At 39.5% G+C, this 26664-nt stretch overlaps 1 protein-coding gene across 4 annotated transcripts in view; it reads right to left on the bottom strand.

Moving 5' to 3' along the window:
* pak5 (p21 protein (Cdc42/Rac)-activated kinase 5) overlaps window positions 1–26664 on the bottom strand; it is a 67684-nt gene that overhangs the window by 17652 nt on the left and 23368 nt on the right. Inside the window, exon 2 of one of the 4 annotated variants that reach the window (XM_040125666.1) lies at window positions 17890–18113. In XM_040125666.1, the coding sequence (XP_039981600.1) occupies window positions 17890–18093 (204 nt within the window). In that variant the 5' untranslated portion in view covers window positions 18094–18113. Of the gene's footprint in view, window positions 1–10390; window positions 10619–17889; window positions 18114–26664 lie in introns of those variants that run through there. The other 3 variants (XM_040125667.1, XM_040125669.1, XM_040125670.1) reach the window with 3 other exon arrangements.

Raw genomic sequence — 26664 nt, 5'->3', positions numbered from 1 at the left:
GAGAGCCATAGGCTGTTTGGTGCCATGAACTGGAACCCAAGGTGAAATGGCCTATAAAAGCAGTCAGTAAAGTCTAGCTGAGAGGCTGAGGCTGCAGGACGGATGTTCTTTTAAACAGGTCGGTGAGTAGAAATCTATCGTGCTCTGGACAGATGTTGCGGAACATAGACCAGGCTTGACCTGACAAAAATAATCACAAGTCATATACTTATAAAAGAACGTCATATGCCTCTGTTTTTCATGTTGTTAAGCTGCATTTTCTTCAAAATAATACTCATGACATACTCATTTATGTTGTTATCCAATGCAAAAAAAACTGCTACAAATAATTAATGCTGCTGTTATTGTGATTTATTTGTATGAATTATTCCCACCCTTCCTCTAAACTGTGCTATTTGTGAATGGTGTGCTTTGTGTGAATGAGTCACATTGTGTTATGCTACATGGAATGTTGGTGATTCAGGGCTATTTCAATTGGCATAAAACAGTAGAGAGACTCAGTTATCTAATAAAACATCATCATCTCCATTTGGTTCATAATCAATAAGACTGTGTCAAGGAGCATGACAGGTCGGCGGCTGGAGAGAGTCAGAGAGAACAAGGCGGCGAATTAAACCGATGAGGTGACGGGGGTGCTGAGGAGAGAGGGTGACAAGGTTAATTGTATGCTAAATCACTGTCAAACAGTTGGCATCAAGCCTGAAAATCTTTCCATTAATTTGAATTAGGGGGCTGATACTGGCTTCCGTGCCTCCCTTCCCCGTTCTCCTCTCCCCCTTTCCCCTCGTCCTTACAGCTCTGTGAGCCTTGTGCATGGGTCGTGTTCAGCTACGGCTGTGACAGCAGCCATATTTCACCGGCGTGCGGTGCTGGCCTGTCCTTTAGTGATAAGCTGTAATAGATCTACTCTCTCCACTCACCATGGCCAGTTCAAGGTAAGAACAGGAGAGGAGAGGAGAGGAGAGAAAAGAGAGGAAGGAGAGGAAAGAAAAGAAAAAGAAAGCAGAGGAAAGGAAAGAATGGGAAGATGACAGATGGGAGACGACCAGAGGAAAGTATGTGTGGAAGGAGTGATCAAAAAACAAACTAGGTGGGATGATGCAAAACTAGCATTAGAAAAACTGACAAAGAAAATGAGAAGCAGCGTTGAAGAGAGAGAAAGAATCAAGGAAAGGAAAGGATGGTGAAAAGGTGAGGGAGGGAGTGTCGTAGAAAGGGAGCCATGAAAAATGAGTCTCGCTGGGAGATAAAGGGGGATTAACCTTGCTGGTAATGAAGGGAGGGTGTGATGGGAGGATGGAGGGAGGAAAAGTGGGAGAGATAATTAATGAGCTTGCCCTTCCTGTGACTCCTAGCTAGAACCCTGGTTTGGAGGCTTTGCTTCACTGGCTAGCAGGGTCCCGGGACAACTGAAGGGCTGGAGGAAGAGGAAGAGGAGCAGCCCTGCTCCTCTGCTGCCTGGATCCTATGCATTTCTGTTTCATTTGATTTTGGTTCTGCTTTTTGCAGGCATCTGCATACAAAACAAAACAAAACTTCTGCAAACTTTAAAGAAGAGGCATTTTAAGGCACATTAAAATCAAAAAAGCATTCACAGGTGAATTTTGTTTGAGAAAGTTAGCAACTCTCAGGCTCATGAAAACATTTAAAAACTGTCAAGCTAAGTACTGCTTCTCTCCTTGACATTTTTGAGATAACATTTTGACAGCAATATGCTCTGACAAAGCTTGATTTACTGTGAAAATATTATTTGTTTACATAACTTGGGTTCTTCATCACTATAAAGCCATGTATGCACCAGACACACAAGTATCTGTACTCCGGATTACTGGGTCTTCATTAGGAGAACAGCTAGTTGGTTAGTAAGATCATCATGGCAAGTATGTTGTAATCACTTTTGTGCTGACATACTTTGCCCTTTTTCATGATTATTTTGTTTCTATTGTTCAATTAATTCATCTATAAAATGCCAGAATATAGTGAACATGCCAATCCCAAATCCCTACAGCCTAAGGTGGCATCTTCTTCCAACCAACAGTCCAAAACTCAAAGATTTTCAATTTTTTTTTTTCTTGTTTAATGTGCAATGACTTGAACAACTGATCGATTATAACCCTAGTTGAAATGTTGCATGGTTTAGTCTGTTAAATGTCAGAAGCTATATTCCAGTGTGTGAATCCTTTTTCCCTCACTCAATTTTCTATACTGCACCTGCACAAAATGCATGATGGGAAGGGCAAACAGCTTCTATATATGCACACACATTATCAAACACATACCCAGATATAAACATTGCCCCACACACACATGCACAACAACAGAGGCAGATGTGTAACTCCTCCCTTTCATGTGCCTTTAGTCACACATGAAAGATCATCACCTACCACACCCCCACTAACTCTCTCTGCCTCACAAACACACACACATACACACTGCAGAACATCGCCTACTCAACACACCCACTCTCAAATCTCAGTCCTGTCAGAACTCAAATACATACAAATTATATTTTTCTACCAGGATATGTTTGCAGACATGCTGTGCAATACAGTTATTCATGACGAAACATGTATTAGTACAGCAGAAATACTTCTTTTCTTCCATCTACTCCTCCAAATCTCAACATTCTACCTCTCTCCCTCTTTCTGTATTACTGTAAATCCTAGACACCATCTCTACTCTGTGAATTTCTGTCACGACTCACACTGCAGAGAGCAAGCACACATGGGTATTTATACACGCACACACACACACGCACACACACACACACACACACACACACACACACACACACACACACACACACACAAAAACATGATCAGCACACACTTCTACTACTACTTTCACCGCCGCTGCTGCTCCTGAAGTGCAATATCCTCCTGCATCAGTGACCAATTTGTGAACAGAAGCTTATTCACTGCCATCTGAGAAAGATAATATCAGCGAGCCCATGAGATGGCAGACTCACGACTCTCCTTTGAGTGTCTCGATAAGGACCAAACATGACCTAAAATACTGACTAATGAATGATCAAATAAAGCAACTACCACAGCTGATGCATAAACAAAGATTATAGATGTTATTTGTTTAAAATGATGCATACATCATTCACAGAGTGATAAAAAATAGCTCAGTGTGTTATCACCGCTCTGTTTCAAGCTCCTCTTTGTTGTAGGTGATGCTGTATAAGACAAAGGCTCCTATCTTCATCAACAATGTATGAATTAATAGTAATAATAACATGGATTTAAATAGAAAATCTCACATGATGTCTTTATCCTCTAGCTCTCTCTGCTGGATGGAAGTGGTAATACCAACAAGCTGCAAAAGCTAAAATGCTATTTAGCACCGCAGGGGGTGGAACCCTCTTGGAATTGTTATTAGTATTATCATTATTATTATTATGATCATGATTTTCATTATCATTGATGTTATTATTGTTATTATTATAATCGTTATTATTATTATTATTATTATAAAAGGATCTCTGTATCTCAGAAACCTTATGACCTACAGGCATCACACTTTGCAGATACAGTATGTTCAAAAAGTTACCCACTACTCAGGCAACAAATTCATTCCAACTGACCTCATGGTGGTGCTACAACAACAGTTTTTACAAGCTAGAAATAAAATTATTTTTTCCCTGGAATCTCTGGATGATTTCGCATCATTTGGGAAAAAGAAACTGAGCCATCTCCGATCATGTGATTTTCCGCTGTTTTGAATTATGTCCAAAAGTTTTCATAGCCCTCAAATTTGAGAGGTCCTAGGTTCAAATCCAGAGAGGCTGGATTCACTGGGTGCTAAAGGCAAAGAGGCTGCTCAAATAATTTGCCTTCTTCCAAACTCACTATGATTTGCTGATGATCAGCACAATAATTCATAAAGTTATACAGGTCATTAGGCTATCCACTCTATTTGACTGCAAGGCATTACTTCACTGATCGTGAAAAACCTAAATTTAGTCACAATTAGGTTTTATAAGGCTACTGAACTGGACACTTAAGGTGGAAATATGCAACTATTTTCAAGAATATTTCTACACAAACACACACACAGACACCTCTGCAGTGACTCTAACCCTTAACTCTGGTTCCCATACACCATGCAACTTGGTGGTAGGACATTAAAATTATATAAAACAAATAAAAATAATAATAATTTTGTGATTAATTAAAAAGTAAATTTATTTTACAGGGCAATACTTTCCTAAGAATTTTCATTGGAAAGATCCTGGAAAGAGCTACATAGTTTGGAGATAAGTACAGGGACAATAGAAACAAAGCTCTGAGAGTTGAGTTTAGCTAGTTTTGTTCAGTTTAGAGTTTTGGATTTCCAAAAATAAAAATCCTTGAAAAGAATTGGTCCATTAAACCTCAGTAAATATGTATTCACTATGCATTATACTGCACACTTTTATGCATCATATTTTATAATCCACATTATGCTGAACTGTATGGTTGCCTGAAAACAAATATGACATTTTTTCAAGTAAAAGGGTCTCATATATTTCATAGTTCTTTTCAAGAAGCTTCCCGTGATTTTTCACTTACACATCAGTTCCTTTCCAGGAAATAATATAAAAGTTTGGGACTTGTAGTACAAAGTGTTTACCAATCAGAACAATTGGTAAGAATAGTCTTGGAATGTTCTAAAGATCCTGAAGATAATCCCAAAGCTAATTCACCATGCAATTGTATTTTCATGTGTCTAGTCAGATATAAACATTTTCATAATGTGAAACATCTAAAAATAAGACAGAAAGACTTTCCCATGGCTGCAGTGTTACATCACTGTTGTATAGTAATCTGGGAGAAGCAGGAAGTGGCTTGTACTCTGCTGCTCTCTGCTGGTCTGATACAGTATTTCAAATCTGAACCAGAGGATTTATTGTGAATTAAATAACCGTGCAATGAAATGATGTGGATGTTAATTTCCCTGATAAAGAGACAAAGTACAGTGAGGCTTCTGGTAATAAGATTCCCTGAGGCACATATCTCAGATCTCAGTTATTAATTAGAATAACTAATCCTGACCTCAAAACCCAGTCGAATATGACCAAAGGATCAGCATGTAGGCTGACAGGTTGACCCACCTGTATTATTTAGCTGAAGATTTCACGGAACTGTTTCACTGAGTTCTTGACATGTTATTAGTCAAACTACAGATGAGGTCTTAGCAAACAGGATTATTCAAGGAGCGGATTTTGGAGTATTTCCATGATTAATAGGCTGTGAGCTGACCTGTTTCCTAAGGCACTCCTGCTGCCTGTTAGTTACAGAAGCTAATAACCATTATCTCAACATGCTGAGGAGAGGCTGTACACTGACGGTTTCACTGAATAGGTGGATACCATCATGTAATGCACAACAATCAAATATGACATGAAAATGATTCCGCTACAGTCGATTACAATGTCTTACAGCAAATGTTTGTATGCCTTTGTATATAAATATGCATATGGGCATGTCTGTATGCATTAAAGAATAAGAGATAAGGAAGTTTAGAAGCATTTGCTTCACACAAAACATTTAAAACAAGGACCATAAAGGAAAATCAAGAGGGTTCACTGTTATTACATTATATAGTGGATTCCAACCTGGGGGATGGCAACATAAAAAGACGTTAAAAAAAAGCATTTGTCCCAGGAATGGTCCCAAACTTTGACCTGTGAGTAAAAAATTTATAGTATAAAGTGACTGATAATCCTTATATAAATAAAGTCTAGGTGTCCTGACTGCAGTGACTCCTGTGTGTTGTAAGATAAGGACTACAATTACATCTACCCAGAATTCAAACCCTCCAGCACAGCCAATAGCAGAACTCCATACAGTAGGTGACATGTTAGCGCAGCATCCTATCATATCCACACATGTATTTTATGGATACATTACTCACAAAAATCCAGTTAAAAAGAGTTAAAGAAGGCTTTATGATTCATTTCATGATATTCATCTACATTTTTAATAGTTTCTGTTTTGCCAAAAAGGAGAACATAATGGTCAACATTAAAAGGAATTTACCTTAAAAGGTTTATTGGCAAGTTTATATATTTTGAATCAGTTTCGTTTCTGTTTCTATGTTTTATCACTCATTCTCTTTCACCGGAATTATTGTATTTTACAGTTAAATTGATAATAAATAATGTAACAATTATTGCACTTTCTACAATTGATACAGATATGGTGGCGTGTGAGAAAGAATCACACAAAGGCTCAAACATGTGATTGTTTCTTCATGTTTAGGAGTGTGGTTACTGGAATAGACCTTGTGTCCTTCATCAACTTATCATCATACATTTCCATAATATGGAAAGAGAGTACCGTAGCTGCTGCCTCTGCTGGTCACTTCTAACTGATTAAGGAGATCTCTGGAGCTCTTTTACATATTTTTTGATACATTTATGACCAAAATTTTACTCTAAGCACTTTATACATAATGGCCCTGGTCACAAGATGAACCTAAGGAGTTGCAAAACAATTATCAGGGCTGGAAACAAAAGAAAAAACAAAATTCTGCTGAAAATTACAAAATTAAGTTAATTTTACAGGCTTTTTTCTAACTTCAACTTTTTTCTTTCGAAATACTGTTCAGTTAAACGTCTTTAGGTAAATTGAAAATTATTTAGATAAAACAGTCTGAAAATGGAACATCAGTCCACGACTGAACTGCTCAAATAACTCATAGACATGAATGGTCACATGTAGACATATTTTTCCAGGGTAGGGATTCCCTTTTTGGTCACATGTGTATTTGTGTATACTTTTGCCCAACTAGAACTAGAGGAAACCTGTGACTCTGGTTATGTTCAATGGGCTTAATGTGTTTGCACATGTATCAGTTTGCATATCACTGATTAATTTATCGTGTGTATGTGCATTGTGCATGTATATCATGCTGCTGTCAGCAGACTTTGGTGAGTATTTGCGGCTACGTTTTCCTCCAGTGACATGATACCTCCTACCCCCCAAGGTCCCAGCAGCTCAGAACAGTGTGACCCAGTCACCTTTGATGTCAGCTGGTAGGAGCCTCAATTACAAGCATCAGGATCCATGAGTAACACAGGGTGCAAACGCAAGGAATGAGGGATGATTTCAAGCAAAATGGATTAGTTGTGGAGGCATAATGAAATACAAACATAAAGTCAGACCAAATCCCGCGACCTTAAGCATATTAGTGCAGCAAGGCCTGGATACTCTTCTTTTTTTCCACCCCTCTAAGTACTGACAGATTTAGGCTGATTCAGAGATTTTTTTTCTAGAAAATGTAATGATAAGTAGAACCAATAAACTGCAGTACTTTGTCTTTCACAGTGTAATCAGTTATGTGATCTTAATGATTTTTGGCATGGTCTTTCCTTCCCGATGAGTTTCCAAGTGAGTATGTCACTGTCAGGGAAACTTTTCCGTTCTAAAGGAGGAGAATGGAGAGGAAACAGAGAGCAAGAAAAAGAGGAGGGGATCAATTAGATGTCCCTCGGTTATCTTCTTGTCAACTCAGAGACAGATAAATAGACAGCTGCCCAATATAAATTCATTACACACCAACGCTCGTTAATCTAAGCCCTGTCAGCCAGTTATAGGCTCCTACAACACATCGCTGGCCCTACCATCCTCATCCAACACTTACTTTCTACTTCATCTACCACTCATTAGACTGCTCTCTTCTTGCCTTTGCTCCTCTCATTTTATTCCACCCATGGAATTTTTTATTTACCCATGACACACACACACACACACACACACACACACACACACACACACACACACACACACGCTTTCATCTTATATCTTGCATTTGCAATCATCAAGGTCACTATCAAAAAATAGACTGAATGCATATTTTTAATGCAAATGAGTTCATTACTTTAATGATAAACTGTACTTTGTGCTAATTATAAAAATTTGGCATGCCAGCACATTAAAGCAAAATAGTGAACATGGTAAACATTACACCTGCTAAAAATCTTCATGTTAGCTTTGTTATTGTGAGCATGTTAGCTAGCTAACATTAGCATTTAGTTCAAATTAACAGTAGAGTAAGTTAAGTTGAGCCACAAAGCTCCAAGCAGAGCAATAGACTCTTGACTGTTAAAAAAGTCATAAAAACAGTAAAGAGTATATTTATGTTCCACATTCATTTTGAAATAAAAACATAAAGTCAAAGTCATGTAGAGGTTTAACCAAACGAATAGTAAATTATTATTTTAAAAATAAGAGAGAAAAAACTGTTATCTGTTTGACTGAATTGTATTTTTGTGAGGAAAATATTAACCCTGCACATTTATGAGTGTATGAAAATGATTTTGTTATGAGTTGCCAGGTCTGTACAGCCCATCAAAACAGATCAAATAATTGTGCAGACCCAGTTTATCAAATAATAAAAATGGTGCTCACTCTAATCTGCCTCTGAAATGATGACAAATGGATCAAAAAGTGTTTTTCATCCAATATTCTTCAACAAGAAAAAGGAAGTGTAGGATTTGAACTGTGAGTTGTAGTTAGTCTCTTTGGCCACACGAGGATACTCCAGACCAGTCATTAAATTACTCCACTAAGTGTAAAGTAGCATGCGCTGATTGAGAAACAAAGAACGCAAATATTTTCTACAGACCCATGTTATTTCATATTTCGGGACCCTAGCCTGATGATACTGCTTTTCGAATGCAGTGCTTCACTTCAGAAGGATGAAAAAGATTCATATTAGAGTTATTAAAGCACATTTACACTCACTCCACAGGGCACATAGTATTAACATGTTCAGGAAGATTAAGATTTTGAAGGGTCACCCCACAGTTTCTCATCAAGAAACTGGAAAGCACTGCCAATCCATTGCAAACTTGCAGCTTTTAAAATATGATTTACCAATTATCTCATATATTTTTTCCTGCAACAATCCTATTTAAAATTCATGGCTTAAATGTCTTTCCAAAAAACCCACATTCAGACACTGAAGGATGGTTGTTACCCAGGACATTTTGAGCTGCCCTGGCAAAGAACAGTGCACGTTACTGAAAGCCAAAATTCCCCCACCGACTGTGGCTCTGAAGCCTCCGTGAGAGGTGATTTGCACAGTGTGACTGTGAATGGCAGCTGCAAGAGAAGACAAAGTGAGAAACCAGGAGGAGGAGACGCAGACTGGAGGAAGGAATGATAGAGGTCTAAATCAATGCCATCCACTTCAGCTCAGTGCCAAAAAAGACAGATGCTTTCTTTATCTGCTTGTGCATGTGTGTATGTGTGTGCATGCCTGCACAGACACAAATTTATCAGAAGTTATTTCTCTTCAAGTCTATTTCAGCTTTGACCAATTTCATCCTAGATCAATGTAAGACGGAATGTAATACATACTGAGTTGAATTCAAATGAAACGCATATTGATCACAGAGTCTAATTTTCTTTTCTGTCCATTAAGAAATTGAATGAATGCCACAGTCATTGTGCATGAGAAGCTAGAGCACAAATGCAGTTTGGTAGAATTTGAGCAAAGAAATGCTGTAGTGTGTGTGTATATCTGTATCTATACGCTGATGGAGGAGGCACTTGTCGCATAAAGATTATCAGAGAAAACTGTCAAATTTTGTTCTCACAAAACTTTCCTCAAAGTAAAAAAAGAAAAAAGAAAAAGACAATCTGATATTCTTTAAGGCTACAAAAAACTTTTAACGACAGGACATGTTGGGGATTCTGGCATGCAGTCCACTGCCTTGGAGCTCACTCAATATCATTAATACACATTGAATTCCTCCTCAAATGAGCAAACTATGCGTGCACATGTCAGAACCATGATAGCGCACTTCTCTATTCAATGAAGACACAAATTTGCATTTCTGCCCCTGAAACAAGGATTGGGCGACCCTGTTAAATCAGAAACACTATCTCTCTAAGCCCCGTTTCCATATCTATACATACAGCAAACCCAGCAAAGCTACAAAAATAACTCATGCATAGCTTAGTGCACAAAACTGGCCCCTCTCCCGAAACATGAGAAAACAACCTGCTCCCTGTACAGCTATAATTCATGGAATGTCACAGTTTACTGTTAAAAGTGCAACAAAAATAGACAGAGTCAAATATGTGTCCCTTTGAACACCTGATCTCTGTAGAGTCAGCAGCACAAAACAACAGAATAAATGCTGAATGGAGCAGTTATAATCTTACCTGCACCATCAGTGTTTGGTGTAATATGTTTTCACTAAGTGCTGGGAACTGCTGGCAGTGAGAGCTGATACCTGTTACACAGCCAAAATCTGCATAGCCAGCATACAAGCCTGCAGTCTTGGCTCACAAGAAACAGAAACAGTCAAACACCCTGCCTGTAGCTGTTTATGAATCGTCTGTGCCTGGGGTTTAAATGCTGCCGCCTCCTCAGTCTTCACCACTCTCACCACCTGCCTCAGCTCCGGCCTCAGTTGCCTCAGCTTCCCTGGCTCTCTCAGCCCCTTGGTCCTCCTGCTCGCGCCGGCCCCGATGCCTGCCGCTCCTCGCCCCCCGGCCATAGGAAGTAACTCTGCCCGGCCGCAGCTGCATCCAGGCTGGATTGACTGCAAGTCAGGCGCTCTACACCCACGGCAACAAAATGTCTGAGAGACCCAATGATCAAGTTTCCTCCTCGTCACCTGCCAATAAGCTGGTGGGGGGTTGTGGTGACTGTGCTTTCACTGACCCACTGACATTTACTGTGGTGCTGTACCAGTTATCACCCTGCCTGTCATGCCCATTATCACAAGTGGTTATTCTTTCTGTGCCAGGCAATTCCTTTGTCTCAGTATAAGGCACACTGTGACAACCTTGTCTGACCTGTACTATTTTTACCCATGTGGAAATATAAAGATTCAGTGTCATTTAAATTGCTGAAATAGGATTTTTTTTAATGTATGAATTACATTACAGATGTAAACAAATCAACCAAAACACTTCACACTGTTAAATAACTTCTACTATCAAGGGATTTGCATTTAGTTGCATTATTCCTTTTTTCAATGTGATGTAAAGTTGAGATAAATTCAGTGCAGCTATAACGGGTTTGACAGCAGAGAGAGGTTCAGCTACCTAAAATATCACCAGCGCTCTCTCCACCTACACTACCTAGAGCACATGTAACCCACAGCTCAATGCAAGAAGTTTAGGCACGGACTCTGGAGGTTTTCAGCAGTCATTTTTGGAAATGTTAGAAATCACAAACAGGAGAAGAGGAAGAGAGGGCAGGCTCAAAGAACGAGGGCACATCAAAATGTAAATGTATCTTCATAGCACAATGACTCCTGGAAAACATTGCTCATCAAGGACTGCTATATCTGAAAATGAGTCTATGCAAGGTTGGATTTCACCTCTAAGTATTTATTACAGAAAACATCATTATGAAAACATCTGATTCATATGGGCTTCCTTCAACACAGAATCACAGTACATATGTAAATGTTTGTTCTAATTCAAACCAGTGATGTTCACACTCTACACGTCATACTCTCACTTGCTACATGGTTCCCTTCCTGCAGCCTCAACAGCAGTCACACTAAATAACACCCTCTCTCAAATACCAATTTATTCATTGGTCCCAACATGATCCTCCTGCCTTCTCATCTTCTATGACCTTTACTTAAGAGTGAGAAAACATGTTTGGTTCTTTTTGAATTTTTTCCTTATTTTGACAGGAAAGGAAGGGGAGAGGAAGGGGGGATGACGTGCAGCAATGGGCCCTGGCTGGATTTGAACCCCATCTGCTGCGGTAAGGACTCAGCCTTAGTATATGGTGCTTAACCTGCCACTTATCCAAATGTGCTACTGGTGCACCCAAAAAGTGTGTAAAATGTAACTTTGAATGTATAATCTAATTAATTAATCTATATTCATAACCACACTTGCAGCAAGTCTTAGTGTCAGAGTACACATAATTCAAACTGAAGATGGACTACCTGAGGTTTCATTTTTAGAAAATAAGCAGTCAGTGTTCAGTTGTATTTGCTGTCAAAGACAGCGAGAATAATAAGAGGAATTTAGATATCAGGAGATATAAGGGTGGATTTGATCTTGATTCAGGAGGGGGGTATCTTATTTGAAGAAGAGAGGGAGCATTAAGGCTAAATATCCACCATATGCACATATGCACATATGTGTGAACCATCCAGGTTCACTTATTATCATTTCTTTACTACAGCTAGTGTAGCATCGAGAGGAGCAGCACAATGACACCAACATACAGAACATGCATCTTTACTCAGTATATTGCTTTCTTTCTGTCTAAGTTGGCAAAATCTGCTTTTGTCTACCATTGTCCTGACGTTGTGTAAAGAATATAAACTTTGCCGTTGCTGCTAAATAGTATCCCATTATAACAGCTCTGTTATTACTTCACTCCAGGCGCATCTTCCTGCTTCTTTGTTGAGCACGTTATTTTGTCACAGTTATGTTGTCAGGTTATTATGACTTTGACCCATTCTTTAAACACTAATAATTGATTGCAGTATTGTTTATGTAGGAAATAAATCTTGTTCTTTTGTTTAACACATTGTAAGTGTCTCTGTACCTTCTAAAAGCCCAAATGCAAAGTAATGCAGAGGAAAGCGGTATCCTGTAAACTGAGTTAGCAAAATCTTCAACTAGGCAGAAATTCAAGTAATACAAGTAGTGCAAGAAGAATCTGCTCACACTAAACTTCTTTGCATTTACATGTCACCCAGACATCTAATATTGGCCCACGGTTGAAGAAACTTGAGCAAATAGGAACAAGCAGATAGAATTAGTAGGTCCAACAACTCACAACAAACAAATGCAGGCTAACACGTACTGTGCATACACATACGCATCTATAAGCACACACACACACACACACACACACACACACACACACACACACACACACACACACACACACACACACACACACACACACACACACACACACACACACCATCATGGTAAATTACCTCCACAACTCCACAGGAGTCGGCAATTTGAGGGTGTCAAAGTCAAGGTGCAACATGCCACTGCCATTTATAATAGCCACAGCAATGCCCTGCTAGTCTTAATGAATGCAACACATTAACACACATGTAACCGTGTGTCACACACCCACTCACCCACACCCATCCACACACATTTAAGCCATGAATGTCAACATCAACCCAAAAAATGCAACATAAAAATTAAGATGTTTTGCATCTAGTTCCAGTGTACTTATGCACCAACACACGCACCACATACTTCAAATTGTCAGAATGGAGAAGCTTTAAGAGCACAATTTTTAAAACATGGAAATGCTGTTAGGGCATGGCGTTAGCCTAAACTTTTGGATTAGCATGTGTGCTGAGGGCTGGTGGAGGGGGAGGGTGGAGAATAGAGATGAGAGCCAAAGCTTTAAGCAATACTAATGCTCAGCTGAGATGAGCAGTCTGACAACAATGCTACAAGCCTTGTGAATAAACGATGACTGCACAAGCCAGAGGATAGAGGTAGTAGTTATTTCAGCACCTCTCTATCTGCTCTACATGCACACACACACACACGAAAATACATATACAAACATACACACAAGAGACAGGCAAATGCACACACACATACACACCATATTGACCTTTTACTGTACTCTGTCCCTCCGTACTGTTTGGTGAGGACAGCACTGAAGGTCTGCCAGACTGGGAACCACATCATCCATACCTACCTGGTGTGTTCGTAAACACACACACACACACACACACACACACACACACACACACACACACACACACACACACACACACACACACACACACACACACACATAAACACACACCGTTATTAGACAGAGCTGGGGGAGTCTGCCAAGCAGAGGAAGGCTTGTCAATCAAGTGTCAGGGCAACCAGGGGAGAAGGATATCAGGCCATGGGTGAGACACTATAAATAACCCAGCCCACCTTGGGAGTCAGGGTCTCACACACACACACACACACACACACACACACACACACACAGACACACACACACATACACACACGCATAAACACAAATGCATGTGAATATACACAAAGCTTCATTAGACTTCCAAAATGCCAGTGAGAGCAGTGCAGGACCGTTTGGATTTGTTGTGGGAGTGTTGTGACCCTGACTTCTAAGTAACATCAAACTACTTTCCAAAGTGGTTTCTCAGCTTTTTTATTTCTCTTAAAAGATTTAGACAAGAGCCCAATTCAGATGGGATAATTTTCCTCCAAGGAAGACGGGTTGATTTTAATATTGCATTTGCTGATCAGTTATGTTATTTCAGTCCAGATATCAGGTCTGTGAAATCCACTTACCCGATCCCAGTAGTAAGTACAGTTATAAAATACCTACCTTTTTCATCCTTTTTCCTCAAACTTGTTGGTCCTCCTTGAGTTTTAAAGAGTATCTCTAAATTTTTACAAATGATGACTTTTGTGTCTTTTATCGAGCGTCATCACTTCTGTGTGACAATGGTAATATTATTCATCCCTTTGAAATATCCTCGGAAGAAGAACATTTAATTGTCTTGAAGAGCATCTTATTGTCCACCTCCTTGATTATTAGTTCTTTTAATATTGAGCTAAACAAAGGTATGACTGATATGGAATGTCCTGTTTGTGCTCAGAAATGTCCTTAACAGCTGGAGAAAACTGAGCGCAGACTTCAAGATGAACAGGCTCTAGATGCTTGCTTTGTACCTTCTCTGTAGTTCTGTCATCAGTAAACATACTTTGTGCCATAAACAGAGGTGTAAATCTCACCGATGCTTTATAAAACATTTGCAAAAACTTGCTTGCAATCCATCCACGAAATACTTTACCAAATCCTTTCAACTCATTCATGTTTGATTAATTTCCTTGACTAATAACATCTGATTAGGTTGGATGAGGGGAGATGACAATAGAGAGGACAGGAGAGGATAGGAGGCAGTTTGCCTCAGCCAGGTTATAGGCTGGTCTGGCTCAAGAGATGGATTGTAGAAAGGGTTCTTCTAAAACATGCAAACCCTTCATGACCTATTTTCTGGTGGCCTACAGCAGAACAGAATCAGTTGTTATGGCAACATGCACTTCACATCTCAGCATCCATCATCATCATCACCATCATCATTATCATCATTATGATTATCATCATCATCATCATTATCAGTGGCACTCCATAGCAAAGGGGAGAAACAAGGGAACATGCTGCTACAGTTAATCTTGTCCTTTTTGGGGAGGCTCATGCGAATGAAACAAAAGGAAAGTGGAGATGAGGTCTAAGGAAAGACTTGGCAGAGCGATGTAGTTATGTCATGTGTGGAGTCATTCTCAATAGTTTCTCCCTGTTCCTGCTGACACACCACCTCCACCTGAATGCATGGCAGCAGGCCGTGGAGGAGAAATATGGAAACAAAACGGCGGGGTTGTGACTGTGTGAGACTGGCCAACAAAAAAGAAATTTAAAAAAAGGGGGTTAAAAAAAGAAGGGAAGAGGATGTCATACTTTGGGCAACGGCGTTTCAGATGACCGGACTTTCTTGGGAGATATCTGTGAAGAGAGCAAGAGAATTATTTTCTTGTTTCCCCCTCTTCAGAGATATCTCCTGTGGCATATTGCTGTTCTCTGTTACAGGACTTTTGTGGATGTCTGAGCATGTATTTTCCTGTCAGCAAGACCTGTAAGTGGTTCCTCAAAGATGAATATATAAGTTAGCTTGATGATTAATGCTCATTATAGTGCATTTAGTGTCATTGTTTTAGATGTATTCAAATGCATCCAAGTGCTGCAGTGTTATATATCAACTTTCAGCATCAGAGATGAAAAAGATTAAAAGTGAGATGTTTACGGGGCGAGTGTTTTCTTAACATATTATCAAGGTAAAAAAAAATGGTGTAAACAGGTGTTGTAACACACACAAGACAAAGGGTCCTAGATTCAAAACTGAGGGGCACTGGCCCACTGAAAGGTTTGAATATGGGTCACACAAGCAGTAAGATGGGACCACAGACAGTACAATGAAAGAGAAAAAAATGCCACAGTTAAAGCAGTGACTCTGTGAAGACCCATGAGGCCTAATACAACCTCCAGGATGCAAGAAAAGGCCCCCACAATACAAAACAATCATATGTTCTGCTACAACCCAGAGAAAGGTGCACAGAAATATTAATCTTCGGGTGTATAAATGACTATAGTTAGCTAGTTAGCTTCAGTTGATCAAATAAGGCAATGTGATATGTTTTGAAGAACCAATGAACAACAACACATCAGAGGAGACACTCAGAAGGTTCGGACACAAGAGGAAACACAATCACAGTCACAGGGGAGATAAGGAAGAGAAATCACAAAGCAAAAAGGAACACCAGTTTGCATTAGGGTGTCTGATGACTGTGTCATTATTCAATGGAAAACTTTAATAAGGTACTGTCTTTAAAGCTGCATTAAGCAATTCTTAACCAGCAGGGGGCAGAAGGTCTATGGGTTTATCAAGTGCTTATAGTAAACGTGTTAGCAAACATTTGCCTACTAAAATATACAGACACAGTGAGAAAATGAGCAGCCCAGCTGCCCATTGGAGTTGTGTTTCTAGCCACCTGGCAAACGTAATGCATCATAAGTCTGGAGTAAATTTTCCAATTCATATTCACTGGCCCATATTTTGATTTGAACGCTGTATTTTTCAGAAGGTTTTTTTTTTTTTTTTGAGTTTTTTGCATCTTTTGTCTTTCTTTGATAGTTAATAGGATAGGGTACAAAATGCAATAAAGGCTGACCAAGCATGTTGCAGTAAATGGTATTCTTCTGTAACAACCAGTCCAAGTGACACAAATATCTCGGTCTTTAGAAGCTCAAATTTCCACTTTTTGATCCTTTTGGTTACCTCAGCTCTCTGCCACCTTGAGCTTGGCAATCAGTGCAGAGATTGTTTTGTTTTGAGTTTTTATACGTTGGGATCTTTTGAGTAGTGAGACTCTGACCATACAGTCTATGTGCAGCCAAAGAGCCAAAATAGTGTGCTACAAGCAGCTAGAGGCAACAGAGAAGTGAGATGGCTGTTTAAGTGAGACACTGTAACTTTTGCTGAGAAGTGGCCAATGGTCCAAAGATCAGAGAGTCAGTCCATTAAAGACATCATCATTAGCAAGCTTGACAAAGAGTGAGTAGAATGGGACCATAAGCTGGAATCAAAAACAACAACTACAACAACAGCTCCTGATCAGATAAGTTAGGTGTTATTTCTTGTTTTACTTTTGTTATAAAACCACTGAAATATGGCTTGCTAAACTGTAATGTAAAAGTAGCACAATTAGAGAGGAGTCATGAACCCCTGAGTGAGCAGGGGCTGATGAATTATGAATTAGACTTTTCATTTGTCAAAGGAAGACTGTTATTTCTTTTTTTAAATGTACTAAACTTGCTTAACCTTGCAGTAAGTTGGGCACTTCAAGGGAGTCATTCAATGTCACTTTAATGTCAAAAAATTGCTTAATGCATGTTTAAAGTAATATCATTTACAATGATATAGCTATAATTCCATATATGAAATGGAAATTTGAATAGTGTGAAGTGGCCAGATGGCACTGGAGAATTATCTATTTTGCCTCTGAGGAAAGACAACAGAGTGTAACAAGTGGAGGACAGACTGGTAAGAGTCAGCAGCAGTGAAGTGAACAACAGATATACAGAGTAGGAATGCAAAGATAGAAAAGTAAAAGGAATAAGTTTAGGACAGTGGAGGGAAGAAACAAGAACTGATCAAATATAAATTCATACATATAGACAGAGAGAGGAAGGATGTGGGTGAGAGTGGGGGAGAAAGAGAACGATGATGTGTCACAAAAAGGAAAAAAAAAAAAAAAAAGTGAGGCAAGCGATAAGACAGAAAATGTTACTGATTTGTCTCCAGTGCTCAGGCCTGATGCCCTCTGTCCATCATTCACACTCTACCTTCATTGGTGCCAGTTGGATGGGTGTGATGTAGGAGGGGTCCACCATGGGCTTGGGGCGGTTGGCAGTGTCCGCCAGGAGGCTCTGCCATTGCTGCGGCAGCCCGGTGAACTTCTGCTCTCGCGGGTCAAAGCCCGTGTGGACCCGGTGCTCAAAGTTAGACGGAGCTGAGATCTCCAGCCGTTTCTTCTTCTTCCCAAACATGCTGGAAAACCCTGGCAAACCTGGCAAACCAAAGAAGAGAGCTGTAGATTAACACTGACTTCTGAATTGAATACAGAGATGAAACCCGATACTGCACTTCTACTCTTAATTTGAAGGGCAGTCCAAGTTCTTGCCTCTCATTTGGCATTTTTTCCCCCAATCTGTCTTCCTCAATCTGTGCTTCCCTTCCGCCTGTTTAGAACCATGACCTTAAATGCATTCATTTATATTTAACTGTATATGGGAACAGTGACACAACATCAGGTTGAGTGGACACAGACCAATGTGTTATTAATCTAGTTTGCATCACAGCATTATCAAATGTGCACCGAATATGGTGTTCAGACTTTGAATTAATTATCCTTCCATGTAAAGAGTTTTTAATGGTGCAGCTGATTGAGTTGGTTAAAATGCCATTAAAAAGAGGCTGTTCCATCCTGCTCAACTTAACGAGCAAACCTTAAAAAGCTCCATAAAACTTATCTCATGAAGGTAAAAAAAATCATTTGTAGAGATTTGGTGTGCAGCATTAAATAGTTCATGCCTCAGGATCTTTAAATATTTCACCAACAATCTCTCACTTATCTTTCAGTCTAATACTGAGCCTCACAGATAGCAAGCAGACTGTGGTGCACCATATGGTGAGGAATATCTACAAAGGTTTTAACACTTTTATACAACACAAAATATAAAGTCAGGTAATAATAAAAAGATAACTGAGCTAATAGTCATTCTGGTTATTAAAAAGTCAGCAGTCAGTTAAGCTTTGCTAACCATGCCTGCAAGCTGCATGGTTGAAGCATCCCAGATCAGTCATACTTAGTGGCTGTAAGTGCCAGTTTTGTACTGAATGTTTGGTATATCGTGCTGTGCTGTTATTTACTCTGCTGCTCTGTAGCATGCTAAGCCCTCTAATGCTGCAGGATACAAACAAGCAAAGAACAAGCAAAAAAAGTCCAAACATGCTAGAAAAACCAAGTGTCCACTTTGGTTATATAACATAAACAGCAAACAAAAACTAGCTGATGCACTGAACCGAAGAGAAAAAGAGGAAAAATTATGCAAAATTAAGATTGTGGGTTATTTGTGTAAGGTTTGATGGTGGTTTATATGGTATGCAGATATGGTATGCAGTATGCAGCTACTGTCAGAAGCTCATCATGCATGGAAGCTGCACTAATCCTAACTGTGCTTTAACTCCACTAACAAGAGGAACCATTTGGAAATCCCATTGTGGTATTGGTGGTTTGGGTGGGTGCATGATGTCCAGTCATAGGAACAAAATGTCATGCTGTTGTTGGTGTGGCTGTGAATGGAGTCTATTGTGTTGCTCCTTTCTAGGAGGCATTGTCCTCAGAGACAATACAAAGTGACCCCCCCCACACATTTCTTATTTTCTCTCTCCCCCTCTGTTATGGCTTTTGCACGGATAATGTTTGCTGTGTCAGTCCATTACCAATCATTCCTACATTTACATATGTATATTGTACCTGTGCATAATGCACAAAACAAGCCAGAAACCTCTACTTAGGCAAACCACTTGAGGATTCAATGTCTGGATCATCTTCATGAAACAAAGCATATGGTGGTGCCCATGTTAATATGAAAATATATACACAATTTGCACTGGCTGTTATTGTGCTTTAGAGCACACCATGTAACTCTTTGCAACTGAGTCTTTGGTACGCCCCACCACCCTTATTTACTGCTGCTGTCAAGCTTTCCATTCTTGCATGTCACATATGCAGTTTATAATAATGCTGGAAAATTCACCACTCAAAATTCTTAATAATTTTTGAAACAATGGGTCTTCGATTTCACACGGAAGAAAACAAAATTCTAATTTCCACCTGAAACGAAAACTGTGTCAGCAAATTTTATCAGCTTTATCAGCAGCTAGCTAGTGTAAATGGATGCCAACGATTAAGCTGATTTGGACGAAGGCCGTATCTCCTCCTGACTGTCTCCATCTGATTTTTTTTTTAAATGAGAACCTAATAAAAACATCTTTAATATGCACGAGGGCTACATATATATGATATCATCAGAGAATGACAATTAGCCCCATGTTCCAGCTTTACAGCACACATAAAAGCAGGTAAGTACACTGTTTAATCCAGTCCTTACACTTTTACTCCTGTGTTTTTGGGATTGCACAAGACACCACCCTCAAAATTCTACAGTATCAACCTAAGCCCCATGCACACCACTTCAACATGTGGAGAATTTATGCAAGATTTAGAAACAGATAGTTGCTGATTATGATATGACAAAAATACAGGTTAGTTGCTAAAAAGTGTCAATTAAGTCTGCATAGCAGTGCACTAAATCAGTTTTAGTTGTGAAATGACTAACTCTTTTGACATGGCAGTACTGCCTGAACAAATGCAATGGCAGAAGTCACTGAGGACTTTATTTCTAAATGTAACTTAGAAAACGGACAAGGCAAAAGAATGTAATTATGGAAATCGTTCTCAATCATTTCCTTTGCTGCCCTGCAGGAGAGCCAGACAGACCAAATTAGTGGCCTCAAACAGGAAAGATGGAGAGATAGATTGATGGGAGAAAGGCTGGGGGGGAATGAGAGCAGAAAGGGAGCATGGTGGGGAGATTAAGAAGAGATCTAGAAAGGAACAGATAGAGGAAAGAAGAAAAAGAGAAACAGACAAAAATGAAAAGGGTGATGGAGTGACGAAGGAAGCTGAGGAGGCTAAAGGCTTTTGTGATCCATACAGTGCAGCCCAATCATAGCACAACAAATTATTATGCAGGACACTGCTGCCTTTAGAAAGCTCAATACCGGATCAAAAAGGTGTTAAGTCATCGATAGAAACCTTGTCCCACAGACATGTTCACACAACTCTACCTTATACGTTTACACTGCAATGATTCAATGTATTGCATCAATTTTGGGAAATAAAAAAGGTTGGAGAAGAAGTATGATTGCTCTTGTCTTTCTCCTGGTCCATCACATCACAAAAAAACATGACATAAATAATCTCCACAGGTATCCCTTTAGATAACCAACACAAAGGAACACCTAGCAATCCACAGCCCTCATCTTTTCCATTTTGTGCTGAGCTTAAAATCTCTTATGCTATGCGTACATGTCAGCAACCCTCTCCACTTTTGGCAGATGTCCACTTAAACCTCCAAATATTGACCCAAGGTTACTGACCTTGTCAGTATTTTTTGAGAACGTACACAAAATGAAATACTAACATGTAGATATTATGTTCATTAGAAATTAAATTTTCATTCAACATCAAGGATAAGGCTGAAAAACAGCTCCTGGGAGACGAAAAGGGACAGAAGGTAATGCTCAATGTTCATATTGATATTTATATCATCTTTACAGTTTATATAAATATCAGCTGTAAAGTTGCTTTCTGCAGTCACCGAAGTGGAACACAGAGTGACTAAATAGGGCTTGATCGCAGCCTTGCACTGAATCATCAGCTGACACATGCAGTAGCTGAACCCTTGTTACCTTAGAGCAATATACAAACAAAAACAAAGACACATCCCACAACGCTGGATCCAGCTATGAACCAGATGTGAAGTATAGTGGAAGTGATAATCAGACTGGGTCTAAAATTCTGTGTGTGGTAAGGCCAGTATATGATTGGAGCAGTGTGTACTGTACGTGCAGCCTTTACAAATACAAAAACACAAGAGTAAAGTGTAAAAACTGATTCATGTGTTTGTCTACTGTAATGTAAGCTACAAACATTAGCGTATCCAACTAGCTATCTTATTGTTCAGTAGCAATCTTAGTGCGATTTCCAAAGGCAGGGGGTATGTCATTAGCTAACTGCTTGTGAGGTTACAGATTAAGTTAGAGAAATACCTGCTCAGGACTGGAACATCTACAGGAGCTAAGTCAGAATTTAGAGTAATGTTAACAGCTCTGTCCTTCTCTTTATTTAGTTTGGGGACGTTAACATTCAAGCAACTCGACAAACCTTTTCTCTCGTAAGTGAAGCATGCATTAAAGCATATATCTAACCTCTGTGTAGCTTAGCCAAGTATCATTTTCTATAATAGGCATCCAAACAATCCAAGGGCTATGTTAGAATGACATTTTCTTGTAGAAATGAGAAGCCTGCTCTTGTTTACGTCTTTCCAAAAAAAAAAAAAAAAACATGAAAAGCTTGACAGTAACTAATGGAAGCAGGTCTACTGAACAGTCAGTTGGCTCAACATAAGGGCTATTTTTGTATTAAACTTTAATTTCATGACCAACAAAATTTCTTTGGAACACTATCTTTAACCCTCTCTGAGGTCTGTAAGCAGCCACAGAGAAGATGGAAGCCCCTGACCTAGATGGTACATCTTGGGAATGAGATTATTAAAGGCTAGTAGGGCTTAAGTTGTCTAGGCCAAGCTCAACTGCTAAGAAACACAACAACACATTTGCACACACGTACGCACCACTGAATGCATCTAAGACAGCAGATGGAGGTGCATGTTTATGCACTCACAAGGTCTAAACTTACTCCTTTAAAGCTTTTAACAGCTTCCCTCTCACAACATATGAAACAGGTTTGGACTGTGATGTACTTTAAGTGTAGAGGCCTCTGGGAAATGCCTCCATGCATAGGCCAGAGGAACTACTTACTGCACAATTTCTCCCGGCTGCCACATAAGCACCTCTTGAGCTGTAATTTATGGGCAGATTGTAAAGCACTTTGTGAAGTTTCATACTAATGCCTGCAAGGTTATTCTGCCAAAGAGTAACAATGTCACTCTGATGAGAAATTGCACCTGGTAATATATGGCAGAGATTATGTAACTCATTATTCTACAGTACGTGTGTAACACTGGGGTGAGCTATGTCTGTGTGTGTGTCTATCTGTGAGTGTATTGTACTTTTCACTCATAAACCACAGCTCTAAGGGAATGACTAAAAATGTAGATTGTCACATGACATGCCACATGAATATGTGCCCTTTAAATATGTGAAAGCAATATCTTTTCATGTTCCTGTCACATTCAGTGTGATGTTATTAGAAGTATTACATAACCGCATGTGCATACACACAAACCATGAATTTAACATCCGGCACACGCAAAAAAAGACGGATGCTCAACCATGCATAGATATACGCAAATACATTCGTACATATTGGAAGACTAACCTTCACATGTGCACACAGCAGTTCACAAGAACACACACACTCCACACACACACAGGCATATCAACACATACACACAAACATACTTAAAGAGGTGACTTGTCCCAGGGTAAAGATCCTGACTCCCAGGCTGATTTGTCTCAAAACCATCTGTCACCATCTGAGCCTCCACAGGCATTTCCCCTTTTGTACACCAACACCTCACACTTTCACTGAAACCTGCCCCATGCTACAGCAAAACAGGGACTCTGCGCATGTGTGTGTGTTGATGTTTGTGTTGACTATGTCTTGTATGTATACTGTGTCTATTTTTTGTTTCCTAAGCGCATATTAGCGCTCTGTGGCAGGATGGTGTGTTTTATTTTTAAACACCATATTAATTTTGTATCCTTTCAATTGTAATTTAGAAGTATAATTTGGTATTGAGATGCAAAGCATTCACTCATGCACAAGTATGCAAATATATTTCATACATAATTTAAAATGCAACATGAAAAGGACACAAATTCCTTCTGATAAACAAGTCGAAGGAGGGGCAATGTTCTCTTCTTCACTTGCCACTAGAGGGAAGAGGAGGTAGTCCTAATTTAATTAAAAGGTCAAATGTTTCAGAGCCAAAGAACAAATCCTGATGGTACAATTTTGTTAAAGTTATTATCCTTCTCCCCGTGCAGCTTCACTTGGTTTGAATGACAGAAATGGCACAAAGTGAGACCAAATTTGTTTCTGCATTCTCAACATAAGTGTCTACGTTTTGTTATCGCTCGCCTCTTTTCTCCTGCCCTGCTGTTTTCTGCTGTTCAGTTATGTCCCATTTGCATTCAAATGTTCTCTCCAGACCTTGCTCCTTCAGATGATTTAATTGGCTCAAAAACTGTTAACACAGACATGCATTTCACCTTCCATTCCCTGTAGATGTATTTGTAGAGCAGTAAACAACTTCAGCTGAAGAAGAAGCTTTTTATCATTTGCACACTACTTACAACATGCTGAGAAGTTTGCAACATCTCTCATTCAAATCATGTTTGAAGACTTGGGATGATCAGGAGGCTGCAGCATGTTAAAGTATAGCTCTGACGATAAATATTCCTCATCCTAGTCTTCTTAAAATTTTTATTTCAACCCAAACTCATTAAATCATTGTTCTTACCTGGAAACAAACTGACGGTTTCTTTCAACCAATCAAAATGCTCTGGATAAGCCATGACAAGTCAGTCCAGGATATTTAGAGCCTCTTCAGATATGCTTTGATGTCAAATTGCACTCCTGATTAATCCATTATGCACCTCAATTTTCTATTAACAAAAACTTGAAACAGCAAATTCCCTGCATGAGCCATTATTGCTGAATTATAAACCAATGATTCCCTAGAGGAGCAACACTTCAGTGAAGTCATCGAATTGACAAATCAGGTCAGATCCAGGACCCTCTGCAGCCCCCAGTGAGCTACTGCTACTACTGTTAGCCTGCTGCTGCTATGACTCTCCCTGCCTGCACGCTCTGATAACTCCCAATGTGAGATGCACAGGGCACGAAAAAGTGCCTACGCCAGCAGCCCAGGCCAAGGCATGGCCAGACAGCTTAAGCCCAGACCCATCCCATTTCACTCTCATTGTTTGTCTAACTGGGTCTGGCCGGCCGTGTCCAAAACTGAGCACCCTCTGACCTTCACTGTCCTCCTCCCACTTGCCGGTCTGTCGACAGAACTACAAAAACAACAGACAGCGCAAGTCTCCTCTGTGTTCCCACAATCCACAGGATGGTGTTGGTGCCCTGCTTTCCCTGTCAAACCCACACACACAAAAATGTCTCCCACTGATGCCAGGATGTGTGGAAATCAACTTTGGTGTCAAGAGCTGCACCACCAGGCGCCCTATCACTACCTCTTTCACAAGGCAAATCACACAGAGGAAGACAGATAGTGTGGCAGAGGAGATAAGATGGAAGAAGGAGAAAGAAACAGCTGTTGCAGTCAGCGGCTGTGACAGAGTCTGGCCATTTGCCATACTAAGGGGAAATTTAGCGGTGGCAGCCACGGACGGGCCCGTGCTGAGGAAAACACACACTCACACAAAAAGTGCAAGGCTGTCAGGATCACATTGTACAGTAATTTTCCTCACAGAAAAAGATTTTTTGAGTAAGGTAGGTATGGGCATGGTATGGGAAATTACACAATGCACTTCTGCAAGGCTGTGGGCCAAATTACAATATAGTAAATTAACTGAACATGAATATTCTGAGAGACTAAAGAAATTAATACTCTTTACAGTGTTGTCTGCCAATTAAGTCACTGACATTGTCTATGTTTTGACAAGAAGTAAAACTTCTGACCTTTCTAGCCAATCAGTGTGACTACTCTGATTGAACAGTCAATGGCCTGCCCAAAAAAGGTAATTGGGTAACTACGGATAAAAGCAAAGAGCTAACTTAACTGTCTTTATCTGTTTTTCTGAGTGAAAGCTGACTATGAAGCAAGTTTTTTTTTTTTTTGAAGTTAAGAGCGTTTTTTTTTTGTACAGTAACCAAGTTCCCTAGCATCATAGAGTTTATGCAGCTCTTACACTGTATTATTCATCATATCATATGAAACATTCAATGGAAAACTAAAACCCACACAGGAAAATTTGATGGACTTCCAGTAAACAGAATTTTAGTTTTTTTTGAGAGGTTTTGGCTGATATATATTTTAAAATTAAACACCTGGAAGGTGCAGATGGGAGATAGTCTTCCCTCTTCCTTTTCATCTTTGTTTTGATTCAAAAGTAAAGATTTAGTAGAGATTGCATTCATTGAGAACGTGTTTTCCAGTCCACCAAGTGTGACATATTTATACACAGAAGTCAAAGGGAGCAGATCGGGGTGGATGTGTTGGTGTACAAAGCAGGGCTTTAGCATCTGAGTTTCACGTCGTGTGTCCCACATGTTTAGGCTACTAAAAACAGAAAGAGAGGATGTTTTAGGGGAAAAGAGATGTTTTTTAGATAAATATTCCTTCAATTCAGCATTGATATGGAAGATATGTTCAAAATATTATTTTGTTGGCAGTGAGCAGTTAGATATGTTCAACATGAACATTTCCTTGTTATGTTGCTTTATCTTACAAAAAGACTAGTTGTATATAAATGCAATCTTAAGGGGTCGCCATATTAGACAACAGTTTCCAAACATGAAGTAAAAGGCATTGATAATACAAGCCATGTTTATGTTGCATGTGATATGATTAACACAAAAAACAACTCTATAGAGCAAATAATGAGCCAGCCTTTGCTATGAGAACAAAACAAAAAATTATGTCAAATTTAAATCTACATCTACAGGTTGCCTACTTTGGATATATGGCATCTTACGGAGTTTTGATATCAGCCCATTGCTTTAACATTATGGGAAGAGAGAATGTGTTTGATGGTTAAAAGCCTTGTGCAGCAGACACACC

This window comes from Xiphias gladius, chromosome 4 (genome assembly GCF_016859285.1).
Source record: "Xiphias gladius isolate SHS-SW01 ecotype Sanya breed wild chromosome 4, ASM1685928v1, whole genome shotgun sequence".
NCBI classification, from domain to species: domain Eukaryota; kingdom Metazoa; phylum Chordata; class Actinopteri; order Istiophoriformes; family Xiphiidae; genus Xiphias; species Xiphias gladius.
Note: the sequence above shows the minus strand (reverse complement) of the source record. Positions and strands in the feature narration are given on the sequence as shown.